Genomic DNA, 23,962 nt, shown 5'->3' on the forward strand with positions numbered 1-23,962 from the left:
CTGCAACGAGTGCCTCACCTCCTGACTCCCGAAAGCCTTTCCACCATCTAAAAGGCACAAGTAAGGAGTGTGATGGAATACTCTCCACTTGCCTGGATGAGTGCAGCTGCAACAACACTCAAGAAGCTCGACAACATCCAGGACAAAGCAGCCCGCTTGATTGGCACCCCATACACCACCTTAAACATTCACTCCCTCCACCACCGGCTTACCTTGGCTGCAGTGTGTACCATCTACAAGATGCACTGCAGCAACTCGCCAAGGCTTCTTCACCTCCCAAACCCACGACCTTTTCCGCCTAGAAGGACAAAGGCAGCAGGCGTATGGGAACACCACCACCTCCAAGTTCCCCTCCATTTCACACACCATCCTGATTTAGAAATATATTGACGATCCTTCATCGTCGCTGGGTCAAAATCCTGGCACTCCCTCCCTAACAGAACTGTGGGAGAACCTTCACCACACGGACTGCAGCGGTTCAAGAAGGCAGCTTACCACCACCTTCTCGAGGGCAATTAGGGATGGGCAATAAATGCTGGCCTTGCGAGCGACGCCCTGATCCCATAAACGAATAAAAAAAAAGCCACATTTACCCAGAATACACAAATAGGACTAAAAACTCTTTATAACTGTTGTGTGAGGATTTTTAATAAAACATAGATAGATTGGTAAAGATTGTAACTGTGCTTTGATGCAATCCCTTGGTTTATTTATTCACTTTCACAGTTCACACATTTTACAGTTGAACACCATTTCCTTAAAACATTTAGCTGATAGAAATGTAGCAGATATCCCTTAATATGCCCCACTGCCTGGTGTCCAGCAAATGGAATGTTGTGGTGTATTTCAATAATTCTTTTTAGTAAACCTGCAGCACCAACGTCTGTTCCTTCTGCTTCTTGACCTTAGTTTTTTTTTGAACAACAAACCTTCATTGTAGCGGAACTACCCTTTGGAATCTGGCTTGCTCTATCTGTTTAAAAATTTACTACTTTGCTGGAGTAATTGCACTCTTATAATTGGGGCAAACTATTCTTGAAATTGTGAAGTGAACTGCAAAAAAATTAAACTACCTTTGCAAATAAATTTATTTATTTAACTCTTTACATAAAGGCATATGTTTTATTGAGGTTTTTTAACCATGCAGGAAGAAGTCAACAACAGATATATTTCTTTGGAAAAAGAGAAAGAATGGCAGGTGTTTAAGGTAAATATGCATTTAATGCTATGAGTTTGGATCAGGACACTTCTTCAGAAAGAGCAGATCGTCTTCTAGCAAGAGACATCACAGCTTCATTTTAATCCTACAGATTTTGGAGTGTTTATGAGATGCCTGCTTAGAGCTTCTGAGTCTCATAACTCTCTAGAGTTCTTTCATATAACATTAAATGCAGACCCTAGATGAATGGCCAACGCTCATAATGCAAGATGCCACCAAGGGTAAAAATCCAGGAAAGATGACTAGGCAATTTTAGAAAATAAGATTAAGTGACACCAGGCTTGAATTTTAAGAGATTCTAGATATTAGGAGGCAGGCAAGACTGGCAGGTATACTGTGACCAGATACAGACCAAACTTTCACTACTCTGTTTTAGCAAAGGCCTGGATTTTCTGATTGGCATTATTTTAGCACTAGTGTTAACCCAATTATTTTAATATTGACGATGCTCAACCAGTCCCTCGCCACCACCTTAAATACCCTTGTCCGCAATAAAACCTATACTCTCCCAGCCTGGTTGTTCCCTCTAGAATGGCAGCCATCTTCGCTCCCTTAAGTCCAAGCGCACAAACTTGAGCGTATCTATCACACAACTGGTTTAGCCATCTATTCCCAGCTCTGGCTGGACTACATCAAGTACTATCAGGTCTCACTCTCCTGCGGCAAAACTAGCTACTATTCCAGGATCATCGTGGAGAACAAAGATAACCCCCGGCTTCTTTTCCCCACTACCAACCATCTCCTTAAACCCTCTCCCCTGCCCTCTCCACCCTCACCTCCAAGCTCATAGACTTCCTTGTCATTAAGATTGAGACCATCTGTTCAGCTGCCTGTGTTGCTTCCCTCCCCCTTCATCTTTCCCACCAAGCCAAACCTACCTCCAGGCTCCCTCCCACCCCAGCCCCGATCCTGCATCATATTCCAATTTCTCTCCTATCTCCCCTCATGCCCTCTCCAAACTCATCGGGCCCGATTTTCGGCTTGTGTGGGAAATGGTCGGGTTTCCCCGAATGTGGGGTTTCTGACACACATAAAATGTGTCAGCCAGCTCCACGCAATTTTTCCTCAAGTGGCCAATTAATTCCCAGCATGTGGGAAGCCTTGCTAATTGCCCAATTCGAGTCAGAAATCCCCACAGTATGATGTCATCATTCGTGGTGCTTTCAAGGTCCATAGCAAGCACTGCATCCTCTGAAGGCTTCCAAACGAACCATACAGGATGGCAGAGGAGCCTGCAGCAGCTGTGGCCAGTGCCAGATGCCGAGCTACCTCCAAATTCGACGAGGCTTCACTGCAGGCATTATTGGATGGGGTTAGGGCCCACAGGGAGGTCCTCTTCCCTAGGTCAGGGAGGAAGAGGCCTCCCACTGAGACCAATGCTGCATGGATGCAGGTGTCAGCAGATGCCAACTCGCTGTGAGTCACCAGAAGAACCTTGGCATTACAGCTGTAACTCCTTCCTTTACTCCCCCACAGTACCATCCAGAGCCCCCGTCCTCACTGTGGAGGAGGAAGAGGCTGTGCAGCCAGACTCCTCAGAGGAAGCTCCAACCTCTGAGGGCGCAGCGTCAGCAGAAGTAAGCGCACCCAGCACCAGCGCAGACACTCACACCTCGGGGGGGCCTTCGGGACATAGAGTAGTGTTGTCACCTGGTGTTTCACAGCTCACAAGTGAACCTCAGCAGATTCTGGAGACAGGGACAGCAGTGGAGAGTCCTCGTTGGAGGGCGCAGGACTCTGCCAGCTCAGCTCAGCTGCGCTGCATGTCGACCCTCTGCCTCTGGGTCCATCCGCAAGAGAAGAAGTGACGGATCTCCATGCACAGATGCAGGAGTCTCTGGCAGGTTTTGTCTCCAGGGTCGCTGCGAGTGTGTAGCGAATGGAGGAGTCCATAGCGACCATGAGCAGAGCCTTTGTGGACTCATTGGCGCATGAACGCATCACCATGGAAAGATTTGCAACCTCCATGGAGGAGATAACTCGCCAGGGTACGGAAAACATGGTGAGTGCTCATAAGAGAATGACATCTCTTGAGGAGCGTTGGCCATCTGTTGAACAGAGAAACCAGATCTTCATGGAAGTCCTTCTGAGTAGGACTGCCAGTGCAGAAACGGGTCCCCATGGCCCCCTAAAGCGCAGCAAGGTGCTCTCAAGCCACTTCCAAGCGCTGGCCCCTTCTGGCCTGTGCAGCTTCAGGTGAGTGAGCAGCAGCCTGGTGCTCCTGGTGCTCATCCTGCTGTTCCTGGTTTTGCGGCGGCCGCCTCTGCTGCTGGAGATCCTCTAATGACAAGAAGGGAAGGAAAAAAAGGCGTCCCATGCTTCTCGTAGATGCCTCCGCTGAGGAAGCGCTGAGTGAGGGTGGCGAGAGGGGCTTCCCAGGAGATCGCATTGGAGAAGTGTGTGAGGCGCCAACCTTCCACAGCTGTGCCTAAGCCTTGAAGAAGTAGCCCCAAACCTGCAACAACAAGGTCCTTCAACATACAAGTGCTGTCTCTTTAAATCGCAGCTTCTCCAATTGACCTGCAGCTGACAGCAAGCAAGCCGGCAAGCTTCACGTCAGGTCTCAGCAGCGGGGTTCCCCGCAGGCGGGTTTGATGTGGGGAAAGCCCCAAAGTTGCAACGGCCCCGGAATAACTACCTCAACAAGCTGATAATTGGTAATTAGTGTGCCGACGACCAGTCCCGCCAGCGGCGGCCGGGACTGAAGCGGGTTGCGGGGAAACGGCGGTCCGAATGTCGGACGGGGCGGGGAATCAGGCGGTGGGGGGTCCCGACCCGCTTTTTCGCCGATTTTCGGCCTCCGGACGCATGAAAAGCCGCCCGACGGCGGCCAGAAAATTGACCCCATCCTGTCCAAAGACTCAGCTCCTGCTTTCTCAACCCTCATTCCCATTAAACCGCTGACCACCCAACTTCAATTACTGGCCCCTATGCTAGCTGATATTGTAAATGGTTCCCTCTCCTCAGACACTGGCTCCTCTTTTTCAAAGCTGTTGTCTTCACTCCACTCTTCTTTACTGTGAAATTATGTTAAATAAATTTAAAATACAGTATAGTGCATTTGCATAATATTCTAATGTAAGTTCCTATTGGACCATATAAAGGTATATTTTGCATGGTCAGACTAATGACATGGAACTTTACTCGACTAGTGGCACAGATTGGACAATAAGCATGGAGAGAAGTGCACTCAATTTGCAGTAATTCTGATTTCTCTGGTCATTAATTTAAATAACTGAGAAATCAGGAATGCTGTCTATTTGGTGTGCTGACCCCAATGTCCGATTCTCTGTTCTGCTGTCTCATTAAGCTCGCCTTGTAATATCTAGCCTAAATCCTAGATTTTCTGCTTCAAGTAATTAGGCTGTGTTGAGTCTGTGTGTCCCAGTTATGCTTATTATAAATCACTGGACACAGACAACAAGAATAACTTTAACAGGTCTTTACTATTCGGAGGTCAGGGCTGAACTGCCCAGCAAATCACTACACAACGTTTATATACCGGTGTGGTCACCACCGGTATTACAGTATACAGCAGCCAAGAGAAAGCAGTACATCTCTTAAGGTAGTTCTCTTAAGGTGGAACAGGTTACATACACCACAGGCTGCATCTCTGGGGTTGGAGGAACAACTTCTACCTGCCACAGAGATGCACCCTAGATCTCAGACAATCCTCCAGCCTTGGGGTTATTTCAATATTTTAAGTGAGCGACCTGACCTCCTCCAGATTGGTGCAGAGCTTTGCTGTGACAGGTCTCCATGCTGCTTGTAAAAGGAGGCAATTTTTTTTTAATGTCTCCTCTTTGGCCTGTGTAATCCATTAATCTGGGAGCACTTGTACAATCCTGTCAGCAAAAGAAACTTCCGGTCCCCTCCACTGCCATAGCAATGTTAGTGCCAGGGACTAACTGTGTCAGCTGTGGCTCAGTTGGCACCTTTGCCTCTGAGTCAGAACGTTATGGGTTCAAGTCCCACTCCAGAGACTTGAGCACAAAAGTCTAGGTTGACCCTCCAGTGCAGTACTGAGGGAGTGCTGCATTGTCGGAGGTGCCGTCTCTCAGATGAAACGTTAAACCGAGGCTCCGTCTGCTCTCTCAGGTGGACGTAAAAGATTCCATGGCACTATTTCGAAGAAGAACAGGGGAGTTATCCCCGGTGCCCTTGCTATTTATCCCTCGATCAACATCACCAAAAAAGAAAACAGATTATCTGGTCATTATCACATTGCTATTTGTGGGAGCTTGCTGTGTAGCAAATTGTCTGGTGCGTTTCCTACATTACAACAATGACTACACTTCAAAAAATACCATTGGCTGTAAAGCGCTTTGGAACATCCGGTGGTCATGAAAGGAGCTATAGAAATGCAAATCTTTCTTCAACGGGTATCCTGGTATCCAGTATTGGAAAACTGCAAATAACAAATTGCAAAAATTGTTTATACCAATCTGGCATAAAAGGAAATCTAAAAAGGTGACTCAACCGTGGATAACAGGGGAAATTAGAGACAGCATAAAATCCAAAGATAGGGCGTATAAAATAGCCAAAAAAAGCGCCAGAGCGGAAGATTGGGAACAGTTTAAGATAGAGCAAAGGAGGGCAAAGGGCATGATCAAGAGGGGCAAAATAGCTTACGAAAACAAGCTGGCGGAAAATATAAAAACTAACTCCAAAAGCTTTTATAAATATATCAAAAGGAAAAGACTGGTGAAAACCAAAGTTGGTCCATTGCAGTCAGATACGGGGGAATATATAATGGGAAATAAGGAAATGGCAGATCAACTAAATGCATACTTTGGGTCAGTCTTTACGAAGGAAGACACAAAAAACCTCCCTGGGATATCGGGAAAAATAGGGACATTGGCAAAGGAGGAACTGACGCAAATCAATATCTCTAAGGATATGGTGTTAAGGAAGCTAAAGGGATTGAAGGTGGACAAATCCCCAGGGCCTGATAACATGCATCCTAGGGTACTGAAGGAGGTGGCCCTAGAGATAGCGGATGCACTAAGGATGATTTTTCAGAATTCATTAGACTCGGGAACAGTGCCGATGGATTGGAGGGTAGCTAACGTTACCCCACTATTCAAAAAGGGGGGTAGGGAAAAAGCAGGTAATTACAGACCTGTAAGCCTTACATCAGTTGTGGGCAAAATGCTGGAGTCCATCATTAAGGATGAAATAGCGGAGCACTTAGCAAATGGGGACAGGATAGGACAGAGTCAACATGGATTTACAAAGGGTAAATCGTGCTTGACTAATCTATTGGAATTTTTTGAGGGAGTAACTGGTAGAATAGATGGGGGAGAGCCAGTAGATGTGGTGTACCTGGACTTCCAAAAGGCCTTCGATAAGGTCCCACATAAAAGATTAGCATGGAAAATTGAGGCTCATGGGATAAAGGGGAAAGTTTTGGCGTGGATAGGGAACTGGCTGTCAGATAGAAAACAGAGAGTTGGAATAAACGGCTCATTTTCTGAATGGCAGGCAGTAACAAGTGGGGTACCACAGGGATCTGTCCTGGGCCCCCAGCTGTTCACAATTTACATTAATGACCTGGATCAGGGAGTCGGATGCAGCATTTCCAAATTTGCAGACGACACTAAACTAGGAGGGGGGGTGGGCTCAGAGGAAGAGACCAGGAAGCTCCAGAGCGATTTGGACAGACTGGGCGATTGGGCGGATAAATGGCAGATGCACTATAATGTGGACAAGTGCGAAGTTATCCACCTTGGGTGCAGGAACGGGAGGGCAAATTATTATTTAAATGGCAATAGATTGGGAGAGGGGGAAGTACAGAGAGACCTGGGTGTTCTTGTACACCAGTCACTGAAGGCGAGCATGCAGGTGCAACAGGCGGTCAAGAAGGCAAACGGTATGCTGGCCTTCATAGCAAAAGGGTTAGAATACAGGAACAGGGATACCTTGCTGCAGCTGTACAGGGCACTGGTGAGACCACACCTCGAGTACTGTGTACAGTTTTGGTCGCCTCATCTGAGGAAGGATGTTCTTGCCATGGAGGGGGTGCAGCGGCGATTCACCAGGCTGATACCAGGAATGGCGGGAATGACCTATGAGGAGAGACTATGTAGTTTAGGGATGTACACACTGGAGTTTAGAAGATTGAGAGGGGACCTCATAGAAGTGTATAAAATTCTGACAGGTCTAGACAGACTGGATGCAGAAGGAATGTTTCCCTTGGCGGGTGAGAACAGAACTAGAGGACATAATTTAAGGATAAGGGCTAAACCATTTAGGACAGAGATGAGGGGGAATTTCTTCACTCAGAGAGTGGTGAACCTGTGGAACTCATTGCCACAGAGGGCAGTGTACGCCAGCTCATTAAATATATTTAAGAGGGAATTAGATATATTTCTACGGGCAAAAGGGGTTAAGGGTTACGGAGAGAAGGCGGGGACGGGATACTGAATTAAAGGATCAGCCATGATCTCATCGAATGGCGGAGCAGGCACGAAGGGCCGAATGGCCTACTCCTGCTCCTATCTTCTATGTATCTATGTATCTAACAGAATATGTTAAGGAAACTATTTTCCATATGTCCAACTTGTTTCAATAGGTCCACCCAAAAATGAGTGGGCATATTGTACACTCTAGGCCTATGCAGTGGGAAATAGGGGCCCCACCAATTTTCTGACCCCAAATCCTCTCTTTCCCGCCCCGCCCGCCCCATCCAAAAAAAAATTGGAGAGGGGTAGTCAGGGAATCGACGTCTATATATCCATTAGAGCATTTTCCAGAGAAGATGTTGAATGCATTTGAATAAAATGATGCAAAAAAAATACCGGCAATTATCCAGTTTTAACTGAATTACAGGTTTGTGCTCTTTGCACAAGAGAAAGCTCCAAAATGCTGAAATTGAAGCTGGAGGATTGTCTGAGATCTAGGGTGCATCTCTGTAGCAGGTGGAAGTTGTTCCTCCAACCCCAGAGATGCAGCCTAATTACGTGAAGCAGAAAATCTAGGATTTAGGCTAGATATTACAAGGCGAGCTTAATGTGAGAGTAGAAGAGAGAATCGGAGGTCCAAGGTGAAACTGTGTAAGTGGCACCCATGCTGATCTGATATTGTAGGAATTGACGAATTCCTAGCCAATAACTGAGGTCGACTCAGGAGATCAATCAAACAGGTCTTTAATGTAAGACTAAACGAGTTCAAACAGTTTGTTGAGATCGATACAGGAGAACCACGAAAACGGGTCTTAACAAGATGGAGATTCCACGAGGACTGCCCCGACAGTCACGTGATTTGCGACATGACGTCATCGCGTTTGCCCGCGTTTTCTCGTGCTCTTAAAGGGGCCACGCCCTGTACATACAAACACTATATACAAAACACAATAATGTCTAACACAATGGTACAGGTTTAGGCTGGTGTTAGAACATCGTTAAAGGGAATTATATACAGTTGCCCAGAGCCATTCAGTGGCTCCGCCACATGCGCCCCCCAGAATTCGCTTTAACGGACAAAGTCAAACGGTGAGGGGGTCTGATGAGCCTGTCAGAACGACTCCTGTACTCCTGAGGCGGAGGCTGTTGGGTGGCTGGCGGTCTGGCGGGCGGTTGCACTTGGTCTGCTGTAACGGCGATGGGTGGCCGACCTCGTCTCGGCGGTTGTGCTGTCTCGACAGGGCGGTCGAGGTCCAGATGTGCTGGCTTTAAGCGATCAACCGAAATGTGGTCCGGTTTACCACCGACATCCACCGTGAAGGTTTTGTCCACTGCCTCCAACACGTGGAAGGGACCAGTATATGGGGCCTTGAGTGGATCCCTATGAGCATTATGGCGAATAAAGACGTACTCAGCCTTGTGAAGCTCCGGGGGAACGTGCGAACTCTGCAGCCCATGGTGCAAAGTGGGCACTGGTGCAAAGCATCTGGCCACCTCCTGGTGACTAGTAAGCTGGTCAGACGTGGACCATGGCTTCGTCGAAGCTGGCAGGAAATCCCCCGGGACTCGCAGAGGCTGACCGTACACCAGCTCCACTGATGAAGAGCGAAGGTCTTCTTTGGGGGCCGTGCAAAGGCCCAACATGACCCACGGTAGCTTGTCTGCCCATCCAGCATCCTGGAGGCTGGCCCTCAGGGCAGCTTTCAGTGATCGGTGGAAACATTCACAGAGGCCATTCGCCTGTGGGTGGTAGGCTGTGGTGCGATGTAATTTGACACCGAGTCCTTGGGCCACTGCATTCCAGAGTTCGGAGGAAAACTGTGGTCCTCTGTCGGAAGAAATATCTGCGGGCACTCCGAACCGGGTGACCCAGGTGGAAATGAACGCCCTGGCCATGTCCGCCGAAGTAGTGGATGACAGGGGAACCGCGTCCGGCTATCTGGTGGTGCGGTCAACCATGGTCAGGATGTGTGAAAAACCATGGGAGGGTGGGAGTGGTCCTACCAGGTCCACATTGACATGGTCAAACCATCGCTCCGGAACTGTGAAGGTGGCCAACGGAGCTTTGACGTGGTGCTGTAGTTTGGCCTTTTGGCAGACTACGCAGATGTTGGCCCAGTCGCGGACATCCTTGTGCATGTCATGCCATACGAATTTCACTGACATCAGCTTCTGAGAGGCCTTCATTCCTGGGTGTGACAACCCATGTATGGCGTCGAACACTTTACGGCACCAGACGACCGGCACGACCGGGTGAGGGTCCTGTACGGAGACGTCACACAACAGCGTGGTACCTGCCGAATGGAACTTGACGTCGGCCAACCGGAGGCCAGTGACGGTCGTTCTGCAGGCTTGGACTTCTGGGTCTGAGGCTTGGTCCGCTGCCATAATGGCGTAATCGATGCCCAAATGAACCATATTGACGGTCGCGTGGGAGAGGCAGTCTGCCACCAGGTTGTCCTTACCGGCCACGTGCTGTATATCCATGGTGAATTCGGATATGTAGGTCAGTTGACGATGCTGTTGGGATGACCACGGTTCGGCGGTCTTGGCCATGGCAAAAGTTAGTGGCTTATGGTCTACAAAGGCGGTGAAAGGACGTCCTTCCAGGAGGAAGCGAAAATGGCGGATGGCCAGAAAAAGGGCGAGCAACTCCCGGTCGAACGTGCTATACGCTCTCTCGTTCCGCCGTAGTTGACGGCTGAAGAATGCCAACGGCTGCCACGTCCCATTCACCCACTGCTCTTGCACGGTGCCGATGGCGTAGTCTGGTGCGTCGGTGGTGAGGGCGATGGTGGCTCCTGGCAGCGGGTGCGCCAGCATGGTTGCGTTGGCTAAGGCGCTTTTGGTGTCGTCGAACGCTCGGGCCATGTCGTCCGTCCAGTCTACCGGGTTCTTGCCAGTCTTGCCCTTGAGGGCCTCGTACAGGGGCTGCATGAGTAGTGCTGCCTTAGGCACGAAATGATGGTAAAAGTTTACCGTGCCTAGGAATTCCTGCAGGGCCTTAATGCTTTGCGGGCATGGGAAGGATATCACCGCCTCTACCTTCGCTTGTAAAGGAACCGCTCCCTCTGCGGTGATGCGATGTCCCAGGAAATCAATTTGGCACAGGCCAAACTGACACTTGGCCGGGTTGATAATCAGGCCGCGTTGGCTGAGGCGTCGAAAAAGGGTGCGTAGGTGACAGATATGTTCTTCTTTAGTGGGACTGGCGATTAGGATATCGTCCAGGTAGACGAAGAGGAACTTGAGGTCCCGGAGCACAGAGCCCATCAGGCGTTGGAAAGCCTGGGTGGCATTCTTTAACCCAAACGGCATTCGCAGAAACTCGAAGAGGCTGAATGGGGTGATGACTGCGGTCTTCTGGACGTCCTGTGGGTGCACTGGGACCTGGTGGTAGCCCCGTACGAGGTCGACTTTCGAGAAGACGGTGCTCCCTGCCAAATGGGCAGAGAAATCCTGGATGTGGGGGATCGGGTACCGATCAGGAGTGATGGCATCGTTTAGGCGTCGATAGTCGCCGCATGGTCGCCATCCGCCGCCAGGCTTCGGGATGATATGGAGGGGTGAAGACCAGGGACTATTCGACCAGCGAATAATCTCTAACCGTTCCATGGTCGAGAACTTCGCCTTTGCGACCGCCAGCTTGCCAGGTTCCAGGCGCCGGGCCCGTGCGTAGACTTGGGAGGGCCGTTGGTGGTGATGTGGTGTTCCACACCATGTTTCGTGGCTGTGGAGGAGAACGTGGGTTTTGTGAGGTCGGGAAATTCGGTGAGCAGACGAGCGAACTCGTCAGGAGTCGGGAAAGCACAGGCGACGGTGCGCGACGTAGTGTTACTGCGGTAACAAGGGATAGAATTGAAAGTTGCCGCGTTGATCAACCGCCGGTTCTTCACGTCGACCAGGAGGCTGTTGGCGCACAGGAAATCCGCACCGAGAATGGGTTGAGAAGCCTTGGCCGTCACAAACTCCCAATGGAAACGTTGCCCCCCGAAGCACACCTCCACTCGCCGTCTGCCGAAGGTCCGAATTGCTCCGCCATTGGCCGCTTCAAGGGCGAGGCCGTGATTCCCTGCCTGCACATCGAGGGTGGACGTGGGCAAAATGCTGCACTGCGCTCCGGTGTCACACAGAAAACGACGACCGGAGAGCGTATCGGTGATGAAAAGCAACTTGCCCGCGTTGCCGATTGCCATGGCGGCCGCGGGGCGCCCGTTAGGCCCGTTCCTCAGTAGTCGCAGTTGTTTTTTTGGGGGGAAAGCTGCAGGGAGGCCGGCAACACAGCCCAGCAGGCTGACGAGCTGGGGCGGCGTCTGTGGGGGATGGGTGCCTCGTGGCGGTGCAGTACTGCTGCGTTACCGCGAAAATTTTGTCCGCTTCTGCCACGAGTGCCGCACAGTCTTCCACCTCGGATCTGGCCAGGCAGCTTGCATCTGCTCAGGCAGCTGGCTGAGGAATAGTTCACGGAATAGGAAGCATTCCGGTTCTGAGCCCAGGAGTGTGAGCATTTGGCTCATCAACTCCGAAGGCTTGGAGTCCCCGAGCCCGGGTGTAGCGAGCAATCGACGGGCGCGCTCCGATTTAGTGAGCCCGAAAACTTGCAGCAACTGCGCCTTGAGGGTTTCATACTTGCGCTCCGCCGGAGGGTTCTCGAGGAGGCTGACGATCCGCGAGGCGGTAGAGCTGTCGAGTGCGGAGACCACATAGAGATATTTGGTCTGATCCGCAACGATGTCCCTCAGGGCGAACTGTGTTTCAACCTGAATGAACCACGAGGTCGCTTGCTGCTCCCAGAACTGCGGTAGCTTCAGCGAAACGGCATTGGCCTCCATGCTGTGTTCTTTTTGCGAAAAATGTTCACAAACAACGGGGTCACCAATGTAGGAATTGACGAATTCCTAACCAATAACTGAGGTCGACTCAGGAGATCAATCAAACAGGTCTTTAATGTAAGACTAAACAAGTTCAAACAGTTTGTTGAGATCGATACAGGAGAACCACGAAAACAGGTCTTAACAAGATGGAGATGCCACGAGGACTGCTCCGACAGTCACGTGGTTTGCGACGTGACGTCATCGCATTTGCCCGCGTTTTCCCGTGCTCTTAAAGGGGCCACGCCCCGTACATACAAACGCTATATACAAAACACAGTAATGCCTAACACAATGGTACAGGCTTAGGCTGGTGTTAGAACATCATTAAAGGGAATTACATACAGTTGCCCAGAGCCATTCAGTGGCTCCGCCACAATATGACAGATTTAAAGTGGAGATCAGACACAGAAACCTCAGTAGTGAGAGTGACCTTCAATGTAGTGAATCTCACCTCGAAAAGTAATAGGAATCAGCTGCAAATTTGTAGAAATCACCTCCAAAGTTGTAGAAATCACCTGCAAAGTGCTGAAAGCAAACTCTCAGAACAAGTGCTGTGAGCAAAAGCCTTTCATTTAGGCAAGGAAGCAGGTGTGAGGTCTATTTTTACCTGTCATTTGTTCAGCCCCCTCAATTGCCGCTGTGCTCTCGCTTTCTTTTCACTGGCGAGGTCCAGGAAGCTTGGGAAACCTGTAGACCCACAGTGAAAGTTGAAAACACCTGTTAAAAAATCTGTTAACTACCTCTTAATTGCTTTCAGTTGCTAACCCGCCGGTCCCGAGGGGGTTTCTCGCACGCTGCTGAATGCGCTCCAGTGTAATGTGGAAGTCAGCGGGTTGGAGCCGGCAATGCCAACGTGCTGTCAATCTGAGCACTTTTTACTACCCACCCACTCCCAAGCCCACTCGCTGCTGCCAGTAAAAATTCCAGCCACAGGTGCAGCTGGCGATTAATTTGCAACTACATTGCATCTGGTCCTCTGGACAGAATTCCACATGTGATGAAGGGGGTTTGGGCAAAAGACTCGCTTGCCTCCCAGCCAGAATTTAGGGTGCATATTAAACAGGACAGAAACCTGGCAGTACTTCTGGCCCACTCACAGAAATCTTTTCCACCATTCTCCAACCCAGGAATTTCAGCCACTGAAAATAAATTGCGTTCTGGGACTGGAATTATCTAGATACATATTGGACTAGGAACTCTTATGTTGATTTATCTTTGCTTAAATGAAATGAAGCCTTCAATTTAATTATAAAATGGTCCAGATGGTATCCTTAGACTAAAAGTAAATAATCATAGAAAATAGCAGCAACAATTATTAAACTACATTTTGGCTGCATTTATGATCTTAGTCAAAGTAATTAACAACTGCTCATTAACATAATGAGTTGAATTCAAAAGACTGATCCATGAACTACATTTTTTGGTCTACGATTGAATGAAATAAAGAAAGAACTTGTATTTATATAGCGCCATTCGCAACCTCAGGACATCCCAAAGCAATTTACAGCCAATTAAGTATTTTTGAAGTGTAGTCAATGTTGTAATGTAGGAAAAGAGGCAGCCAATTTCCACACAATGAAGTCCCACAAATAGCAACAAGATAATGACCAGATTATATGTTTTAGTGATATTGGTTGAGGGATATATATTGGCTAGGAAACCAGTGAGAACACCCTTGCTCTTCTTCAAATAATACCGTGGAATCTTTTATAGCCACTTGAGAGACCAGACAGGACCTCGATTTAACGTCTCATCTGAAAGACAGCACCTCTAATAGTATTCCTTCAGTATTGCACTGAAGTTTCAGCCGAGATTATGGGCTCAATTTTAATAGCCCTGAGGAGGTGGGTCTGTTGGGAAAATCGGGAAAAATGGCTTCAGACACCCAACCCGCCTCCATCTCGCCCCCACCCGATTTTCCTGAGTGTCTGTTTAGCCGCTCCCAAACTGACCCATCTCCAACCGGTGGGACAGGTAGTTAAGGCAGTTAACAGCCTGTTAACTGCCTTGCTAATCCTATTTTCATAGTGGTTTCCCATTTTCCTGCTTCTGGCTCCTGTTTCCCGATTAGTCAGAAACAGGCCAGGTTCAAGGAGACGAGTTGCTGGAGGACATGATTTGTATGCATTGGTGGAGCGCTTTAAAAGCGCCTCTGAAACATGGCTGACATTCAAATGCAACAACTTTGCTGTTGTAGATATGGGATAACATCTACTGACCTTCTGACTGTTCAAGCTGAGTCCCATCTGCAGTGTGTCATGAATGGAATTATTTCAAGCCACTTCGACTGTGCGCTTGCAAGATTGTTACCGCAAATGAAATCTATAGCAAGGGGATGGGAAACATTTATGCCCTCTCATCCTGGTCCTCATAATCGGGGGAGTAGCTGCCACGTGGCTCAGCACAGATCTTCCTGGGAAGAGGAGTAGGAGGAGGACGAGGGGAGCCTTGCATGCCCTGTTGTGACCAATGCAGCATCCCTCCAGTTCACTGCTGCCCGTCAACCAAGGTATGCACACTGCCATGCCACACTACCATAAGCTTACTCTTCAACCATAGGTGGCCACCATATGGCTATGTAATTGCAGGCGACACTTGTCCCATGTCATACTTCATCTCTGCTATACTCTGTTATTTCCTACCACTTTTACCATCAGCATTACAAATGCAAGTTGCCCTGAGCCCTCAATGCGCTTTTGCCATTTCCCATAACCCATAGGCCACACAATTAACTGTTTGACATAATTTATCTTTAACACATGACAAAAGGATAATATACAAGCAAGAGTCAGAAAAAAAAAAACATCACCCAAGTGAGTCTCCTTGTGTCTATAGGTGCTTAATCATTCTCTTACGCATGCTTCTACGTGGTGCTTCCTCTGTGGCTTCAGTAGATGTAGAGGCACCTTGCTGACTAGGATGCTGCGCCTGCTTAGACGCCTTTGGCAGGCTTCCTCTGGGTTTGGGAGCCTGGGAGGGCTCTTCAACAGTCTGCTCTTCCTGCTGCTGTGCAGGGGCTGAAACGGCCACCTCAGTTGTCTCTGACTGAGGGCTCCGCAGTGGCATTGTCGTGCGAGCGCTTCGAGAGGAGCCCACACTTCCTTCTGCCAACAACATCCCGCTCATAGGTCAGCTGCAACTCAGTGCTGGCAAGTGGCAGGAGAGCACCTTGCTGCACTTCAGGGGGGCCATGAGGACCCGTATCTGCACTGGCAGTCCTCCACAAAAGGACGTCCATGAAGCTCTGGTCTCTCTGCTCAATAGCTGCGCATCGCTCCTCCAGGAGATGTCATTCTATTCTGAACAGTCACCATGTTTTCCTGACTCTTATTTCCTCCAATACCATAGCCATCCTTTCCACTGAGGTAGCCATCCGTTCCACAGAGGTTGCCATCCTATCCATGGTGGTGCGTTCATGTGCCATTGCCTCCACCACGTCAGTGCTGATGTTAAAGATTGAGTCCTCCATTCTCTCCACACTCGAACTAACTCTGGAGGCAAACCCTTCCAGAGACACCTGCACTTGTTCCTGTATTTCAAGAACGGCTCTTTTTCTGGATGGCCCCAGAGGCACAGCGTGTGCATGCAGCTCAGCAGAGCTAGGAGAGTCCTGCGACCTCCGCAGAGGACTCTCCACTGCTGTCGCTGTCTCCACCATCTGCTGATGCTCACTTGTGCGCTAACTAGCGATGGCCCCACTGAGGTGTGCGTTGTTGCGCTGGTGCTGGGTGTGCTGAGTCCTGGTGACGCTGGATCCTCAGAGGCTTCAGGTTCCTCTGAGAAGATGTCCGGGTCTTCGTCCTGGATCGTGAGGAGGGGATCGCTCGATGGTCCTGTGGAAGAGTAAAGGCTTGAATTAGACATCTGATATTGATGTAGCAGACACATCCTTTTGAGCAGATGATACAAAGCGATTCTCTATGAACATCATATTCTATTGCTTTCTGAGAGGGATGAAACTCTATTATGTCACCAGCTTCCTCTAGTGTGCCCAACTCTCCATCACCCACATCCAGGTCCCCGCCACCTGCAACAATCTCATAAGCAGCCTCCTCAGCACTGGTCAATGTTGCAAGGGTAGGTGTTCCTTCTCCAGTCATTGCTCTCTCCCTCTTATTGTGGGCTATCTTTTCCTGCAAGGAGGGATGCAAGCGGTGTTTCAGCCACAGTGATGGAGTGAGTGTGATTAATCCCTACCATAGAAGCTTTGAGTGGGACGAAGATGGGGTAAGGTGCCAAGAGGAAGGTAGCTCCCTGTGCGTTGTTAGTTGTCACTGCATGACAGTGAGAGCGAGTCTAAGGGGTGCATAGGCAGGATGCTGAAGTGATTCAGTGCAGAGACAGAGATGGATAGGAAAGGGTGCAAGGGAAGTAAGAGTAAGGTGGGATGTGAAGGAGAAGGCTTACAACGCAGAATGCTGGTGATGAGAAGAGAAGGGAAGCAGAGTGAAGGCAAGTGAGATGGGCTACTCACTTTTGATGTTCTCACAAGATCATTAAACCTTTTCCGGCACTGGATCCATGAGCGTGCATAAATGGGCCTTGCGCTCACCTCCTGAGCAATGCGCAGCCAGGCTGCCTTGGTCTGCGGAGGAGGCTTCCTTCCATCCAGGAGGGAAGAGAATCTCCCTGCGCCCTCTGACAGCATCCACAAGAACTTGGAGGGACTCATCATTAAAACGAGGAGCTGCCTTGCCTGTGGAAGAAGTCACAGCTTTTAAAACAAGTGCAGCAAACCACAATAGAAAGGCTTAGGCTGAATGGAACCTTTAAAAGCAGCTGCTATTATGATGCTTCAGAGGCGGCCAGCCGACCCGATCCCACTCATTGGACCGGCCAGCGTGCCTCCATGAAATTAACAAGCTAGTTTAATAAAAATTGCAACTCTGCAGCTGTTCCCGCTGGAAGCGGCTCCCAAACCCGCCCAACATGCAACCTGACTCCAACCCGCCTCGGGAATTAAAATCGAGCCTATGTGTTCAAGCCTCTGGAGTGGGACTTGAACCCACATCTTCTGACTCAGAGGTGAGTGCTGCCACTGAGCCAAGGCTGGAAAACTCTTCTTTTGGGGATGAACAGACTTTTTTTTTTTTAATGGGCTCGAATTTCACAGGGCCATGGAGGCGGGAATGGAGGCGTGTGGGGTGTTAAAATTGCAAAAAGTGGCGGGCAGGCCAACCCCGCCTCCATCCTGCCTCCAAGCAATTTTCAAGAAATCGTGTTTACTGCTCCCATCTCCGTCCCACCTCCAAGAGGCGGGATAGGCCCTTAAGGCCCTTAACAAGCACTAAATTGCCTCTGTTATCCCATTTTGAAAGGCCTTTGTGATTTTAACCCTTTTCCCCACGTGAAGCACGCCTGCTCTGAAACACGACCGTGAAACCTGGCGGGAGCACAATTGGATTGCTGACTATTAGCTGCAGCTCCACCATTAAATAGGATATTTGATCAGCCATCATTTGCAGGTGGCAGGACTTTGTTGCCTCAGGTCTGGGGGATCTTTTAGAAGGCATAACCTCAGCTGTGGAAGTTTGGAGCCTAACACCCATCTCCAGTGTGACCTCCTGGGAAACCCCTCTCGCCACCTTGACTGAGCGCTTCCTCAACTGAGGGATATACCAGAAGCATGGGAGCCATTTATTTCCTTCCCTTCTGGACATCAGATGAGGATGAAGACCAGCCGCAGCACCAGCAGAAACATGAGCAACAGCAGCACCAACATCAGCAGCAACAACAGGAGCGCCAGGGTCTCCAGAATCATCATGGTTTGCTGTGCACTTCACAACATGGCACAGCATCGTGGCTTGCAGATTCCTGAGGACCAAGTGGCTCCTCACATATCCTCCTCAGATGAGGAGGAGGAAGAGGAGGGGGAGAGCGAAAATGAACATCTTGCAGAGGCCCATCAACCAGCGGCAGCAGTAAGTGAGAACATTGCTGCCCGGGATGCAAGGAACGCACTCATCTTGGCCAGATTTGCTTAGCCTAGCCAATCAAGCACTTTTGCCTCGCAGCTTCTTACCAGAGCTTCGACAATGGCCAAGAACCAGCGGATTCCTAACAATTTGACCACCATATTGACAATTGCAAGTAATCCTAAGCCCTCAATGTGGAAGTCCCATTAGCAAAATGACACACGCCACAACTGCAGCAGTAGCCATCAGATTTTTTATTTACAGTAACCATCTGATGGCTTTTTAACATTAAACATCAAATTTCACCCAAGTGACTACCCTTGTGACTATTTGAGCAGTATCGTTCTCTTACGCGTACCCCTACGTGGTGCTTCCCCTGTGGCTTCAGCAGATGTGGAGGCCCCTTGCTCAGTTTCTTGCTGCTCCTGTCTCGACTCCTTTGGCGGGTGTCCTCTGGCGTTGCGAACCTGTGAGGGCTCGCCAGCAGTCTGCTGCTCCTGCGGCTGTGCAGGGGTTGAGACACCGATCTCAGTTGGGTGGGGGCTCTGACCGAGGGCTCTGCAGTGGCATGGAAGTGTGAGCGCTTGGAGAGGAGCCCCCACTTCCTTGATGTCTGCCACCAACTTCCCTCTCATGGGTCAGGTCCCCCTTAGTGCTTGCAAGTGGCTTGAGAGCACCTTGCTGCACATCAGCGGGACCATGGGGACCCATATCTGCACTGGCAGTCCTACTCAGAAGGACTTCCATGAAGGTCTGGTTTCTCTGTTCAATAGATGACCATCGCTCCTCCAGAGATGTCATTCTATTCAGAACACTCACCATGTTTTCTGCACTCCAGCGACTTATCACCTCCATGGAGGTTGCCATCCTTTCCATGGTGATGCGTTCATGCGCCAATGACTCCACAAAGGCTCTGCTCATGTTCGCAATGGACTCCTCCATTCGCTCCACACTCGCAGCGACCCTGGAGACAAAACCTGCCAGAGACTCCTGCATCTGTTCCTGGAGTTCCAGCACCACTGATCTTGTGGATTGACCCAGAGGCAGAGGGTTGACATGCAGCTGAGCTGAGCTGAGCTGGGAGAGCCCTCCGCCCTCCGATTAGGACTCTCCACTGCTGTCCCGGTCTCCACCATCTGCTGATGCTCACTTGTGAGCTGTGATACACCAGGTGACAATACTACTCTATCTCGCGAAGGTCCCACCGAGGTGTGAGTGTCTGCGCTGGTGCTGGGTGCGTTGAATTCTGCTGACGCTGTGCCCTCAGATGTCGCAGCTTCCTCTGAGGAGTCTGGATGCTCAGGCTGTTCCTCCTGGCTAGTGGGGACGGGTGCTGTTGATGGTCCTGTGGGGGAGTAAAGAGTCAGAGATGTGATGCCAAGGTTACATGCACATTGCATATTGCAGATGATCATAAGTTCATCTGTTAGAGCTTCAGAATCATTATCAGCGACTCAAGCAATGTCAATGAGAGAGATGGAAAACTATTCTGTCACCAGCTTGCTGTGCTGCACCCATCTGTCCGTCCCCCACTTGCACATCGTCCTCCACTCCCACGATTCCAGGACCGCCTCCTCCCAGGGGGTGAGGTGGGCTACTGAGGGTGGCCCTCCTCCTGCCCTCGCTCTTTCCCTCTTATTGTGAGCTCTCTTTTCCTGCAATGAGGGAGACAATGGAGTTTGAGTGAGAATGAAGAAGTGAGTGTAGAGAATCCAAAGCATAGATGCTTAGAAGGAGACAAAGATGGAGTGAGGTGGCAATACCAAGGGCCCTCCTTGTGTGTTGTCAGTTATTTTCATAGCATCACAGTGATAGGGGGTGTGAGGGCTGCATAGTCGAATAGTTATGTGAATGTGAGCATAGAGAGAGTGGGAATGGGTAAGGGTGCATGGATGTCAGTGTCAAGTGGGATGTGGAGGAAGAGATTGCTAAAGCTGAGTGCCGGTGAGGAGAGGCAATGGGGATCAGATTGAGGGCGATGGGAAAGTCATACTCACTTTTCCAGTGCGCAGAAGGTCATGAAACCTCTTCCTGCACTGAAGCCAGGTTCTGCGGGTTATCAACAAAGAGTTGACCTCCTGGGCCACCTGGATCCACACAGCCTTGGTCTGCTGGGGAGGCTTCTACCTACCTGAAGAAGGGAAGAGCACCTCTTTATTGGCTCTAGCTCCCTCCACTAAAGCTTGCAGGGCAACATCATCAAACCTGGGAGCAGACCTAGGTCTCTCGCTGGTCATTCTGCCTCCAGGTCTCTCTAACATGAAAGGCCAAAAGGTTGCCAGTCTGCAGAAGAAGCAAGGCTTCTTGCAGACCTGAAATGCAGCAGCAATGATGACGTCATCGGAAGCGAGTTTCAGACTGAAAAAACGAATTGGGCCATGGGTTGCCACACGCTGGAACTCAATTGCCCACTTAAGTTAAAATCGCTTAATTCTCCCACATCGATTTAGAATCGGGTGGTTGACACGAAAAGTGTATTACACGACCCCAGCCCGCCCCAGTGACAAAATCCAGCCCAATGAGTCTGAACTTCATAAATATTAATTTAATTTTGAACAGAGCAATTGAGGTTGAAAGTTCAGATTCAACTTTGTGTTGAGTTCTAGGTCTCCTGAATTAACCAATCACAAACAGGATGAAGGTAAGGATGATGTAATTGGCTGCACTGTTCCCAAGCAATGAAGGAGAAGTTCCTGCTCTTGATCACCATCTGACAATCCCTGCTGGAAAATGTGGATGATAGGTGAATACAGGATCAGCCTTGGCTGTGGTACCCTGCCAAGTCAAAAAGTGGCCATTATTTATTTGGGAATCTGCCAACACAAACCAACCAGGCTCACACACAAATAATGATCACTTTCACAAAGTACTGAAGGAGTGCTCATGTTTATTGGACAAAACCAAATGAGTCACAACCTTTAGGAGAGAAGCAGCAAAACAACAAAAATAAATTACAGAATTATTTGAAATCAAGATGGAACGATTAAGACATGAAATACATGTTAAAATCTGTTCACATTTGGTAATAGTACACTAGCAGTTTAAAACATCCTCGCCCTGAAATTTGGCGATTTATAAAAAAGATCCAGGTCCACTGGGTTTCCACCCCATTGCTGCAAAAATGATCAATTGTACTCTGGAGAAGATGGCACTTCCCCGGGCAGATGCCTAAAACAGGTGTCAGGCCCCTTGAATATGTAAATTAGGGCCTGCTCTCCTCAGGATTCTTCAGCAGCTCCTGCGGCCACCAATGAAAGGTAAATTGTATAAAGATTTAAAGAAAAAACTCCTTCCTGTGAAGCATGGAGGAGTAGGAGTACTCCCCGATTACACAGGTGTCGCAATCGACACCGTCCCCACCCCTCCACCGTGTCCCGGTCCAACCCCCCCACCCCGCCTCTCAGGACTTACCTGAAGGCCACTGTCAACATCGCAGCAGCCCAACATTGATGCCCACTTCACCAGAGAGCTGTTTGGGGATGCTCCGCAGGTGTCCACAGCTCGTTTGTGTAATTTAAAGTAGGTCCGAGGTCTAATTTCGATTGGATCTTGGGCCTACCTGTTCCGGTGAAGGGATCGTTCCCTGCGCCCAGTTCAAAATAATAACATTTGATTAGCTACAGTATCTAATTAAAAGCTTTTCCTAATACTAGATAATTCCTTCTTATCCAAATTGGTTACTGGATTTTCTGCCACATTAGAAAAACAAAATTGGGCGTGAAGTAAAACCAACTGCTGATCGCCCGTTGTGTGCTACTGCCCAAGACTAATTTCACCTCCTTGGTATTGAGTCCCAGAAATATGTGGAGAGCTATAACAGGAAAAGTAATCAGGGTTTTGCAGGGTTATTTACTACAATGAAGAATTATTAATATCCAAGCCACTAGTAGTCCTGCACACTCGAGAAAAATAATACAGTATTATTACTGGAAAAAATGATATTTTGTATATTTGATAATGAAGGGTGTTGATTATTTTCTTTTAATCTTTTTGTCCAACAGCAAAAAGTGATAAAGGAAACAATTTTGTACAAAGGAATAAAACCTGGCATTGGAAAATGGAACCACAAATGGATTAGAAAAGAACACTCTAAAGGAAGTGCCCCTCATTCATTTTGAGAATGACACCAGATTACAAAGGTTGGAACAACAAGCTGGACCTGAATCACCTAATTACCACGAAGCATCTGGAGTCCAACACTTGTGCTTCCATTTCCTATCCACTTCAGCAAAAAAGACTCTCTTCCTGTAGAGCAGAAAACAGAAGCCTTGAAAACTGCACATTGCCTTCCTTTGCCATGAACTGCTATGACCATGGATGATTTAGAAAAACAATGCACATTGTGATTTTTCACAATTATCCTCCCTATTCCCACTCTTACTTTTATATCCTGAATACAAAATAAGAATTATTGCTCAACGACAAGAGATTTTCAATTAACCCTTTTTTCCCTGGGGGCAAATAAACCTTGAGTGAAAGGCACGTGCTGAAAGATATGGCAATTAAAGCTAGACTTCTTTATTGACTTTTTTTTATGCTGAGTTATCTTACATTTAGAATGTTTACTTTAGTAAAGCCTTTAAAATGTAGAAAAGCATGACTTGTTGTGGTGAACACAATGCCATTAAATTAATCTCACAGCACAGTGTTCTAACAACTGCAACCACACAAACCGAACTATCACTCTACCAACAACATACCTAATAATATTTCTTTGAGAGCAAAGCCAATCGTATTTAGCTAGTTAGGCAGAGTTCACTGTTTCGCCAATAACTTTTATTATAATTACAGTAAAATACATTGCATAATAAGCATCTGCATATAGGTTTTTATGCCTGAATGTCTGTTCTATAAAATTTGTTGGCAATCCAGCATAAAAGTCACAGCTACCCCTCCAGTTTCTGTAGGAAAAAAAATTTAAAGGCCCCAGAACAAAACCCTGTAGGACATCGCTATCCAATTCCAACCACTCTGAGAAACTACTCTTCACGGCGATCGTACCTCGGTGTGGCTTGGGGGCGGGACAGCTGTCCTCCGGGTTCCAATCCCGCCCCCAATGACGCACAGGTGCAATTTTACGTCAATTGGCCTTGTTAAGCCCACCCTGCGGGCTTGCCGGCCAATTAAGAGAAAGCCAGTGTCAGATGACGTCAGTTAAGTGCCTATAATCTTCCCGTCGCTAGGTGTCGGGTCCATGTGCAAATCGGGGACACGACACCTGGGAAGATTGTTTGGAGGTGGGTTGACAGCGGGTTTCCGACCCACTGTCAATCTTTGCGATTTTGCCGGATGTCCCGCTTCCAAACCCACCCCCTGAGCGCCAGCAAAATTCCGGCCAAGAACTCCTACTTTCTGTTTCTTCCCTTATAACAACTTTTTAATCCAGCTAAATTCCATTAACCACTAACTGGAACTGCAGGTACACCTAAAAGGAAGTTATTACAGATTAGGGATGAAATATACTGACTGAAGAGATTTAGGGAGAAATTCGTTTAAGTCTGTAATGGTCAGGAAATGCGCAAAGCAATCACTCCACATGCTGGATCACGT

The 23,962-nt window shown here is 48.7% G+C and overlaps 1 protein-coding gene across 3 annotated transcripts in view; it reads left to right on the top strand.

Annotated features, from left to right (window-relative positions):
• The window catches only part of cnbd1 (cyclic nucleotide binding domain containing 1), a 345,231-nt gene extending 322,224 nt beyond the window's left edge, over positions 1-23,007 (top strand). For 2 of the 3 annotated variants that reach the window (XM_085992714.1, XM_085992716.1), the window contains 2 exons: positions 1,148-1,207; positions 22,414-23,007. In XM_085992714.1, the coding sequence (XP_085848840.1) occupies positions 1,148-1,207; positions 22,414-22,530 (177 nt within the window). In that variant the 3' untranslated portion in view covers positions 22,531-23,007. The remainder of the gene's footprint in view (positions 1-1,147; positions 1,208-22,413) is intronic. The other variant, XM_085992717.1, reaches the window with a different exon arrangement.
• Positions 23,008-23,962: the final 955 nt, after the last annotated feature.

This window comes from Somniosus microcephalus, chromosome 7, assembly GCF_052327205.1.
Source record: "Somniosus microcephalus isolate GS21.2 chromosome 7, FLI_Smic_1.0, whole genome shotgun sequence".
In the NCBI taxonomy this organism is placed as follows: Eukaryota; Metazoa; Chordata; class Chondrichthyes; order Squaliformes; family Somniosidae; genus Somniosus; species Somniosus microcephalus.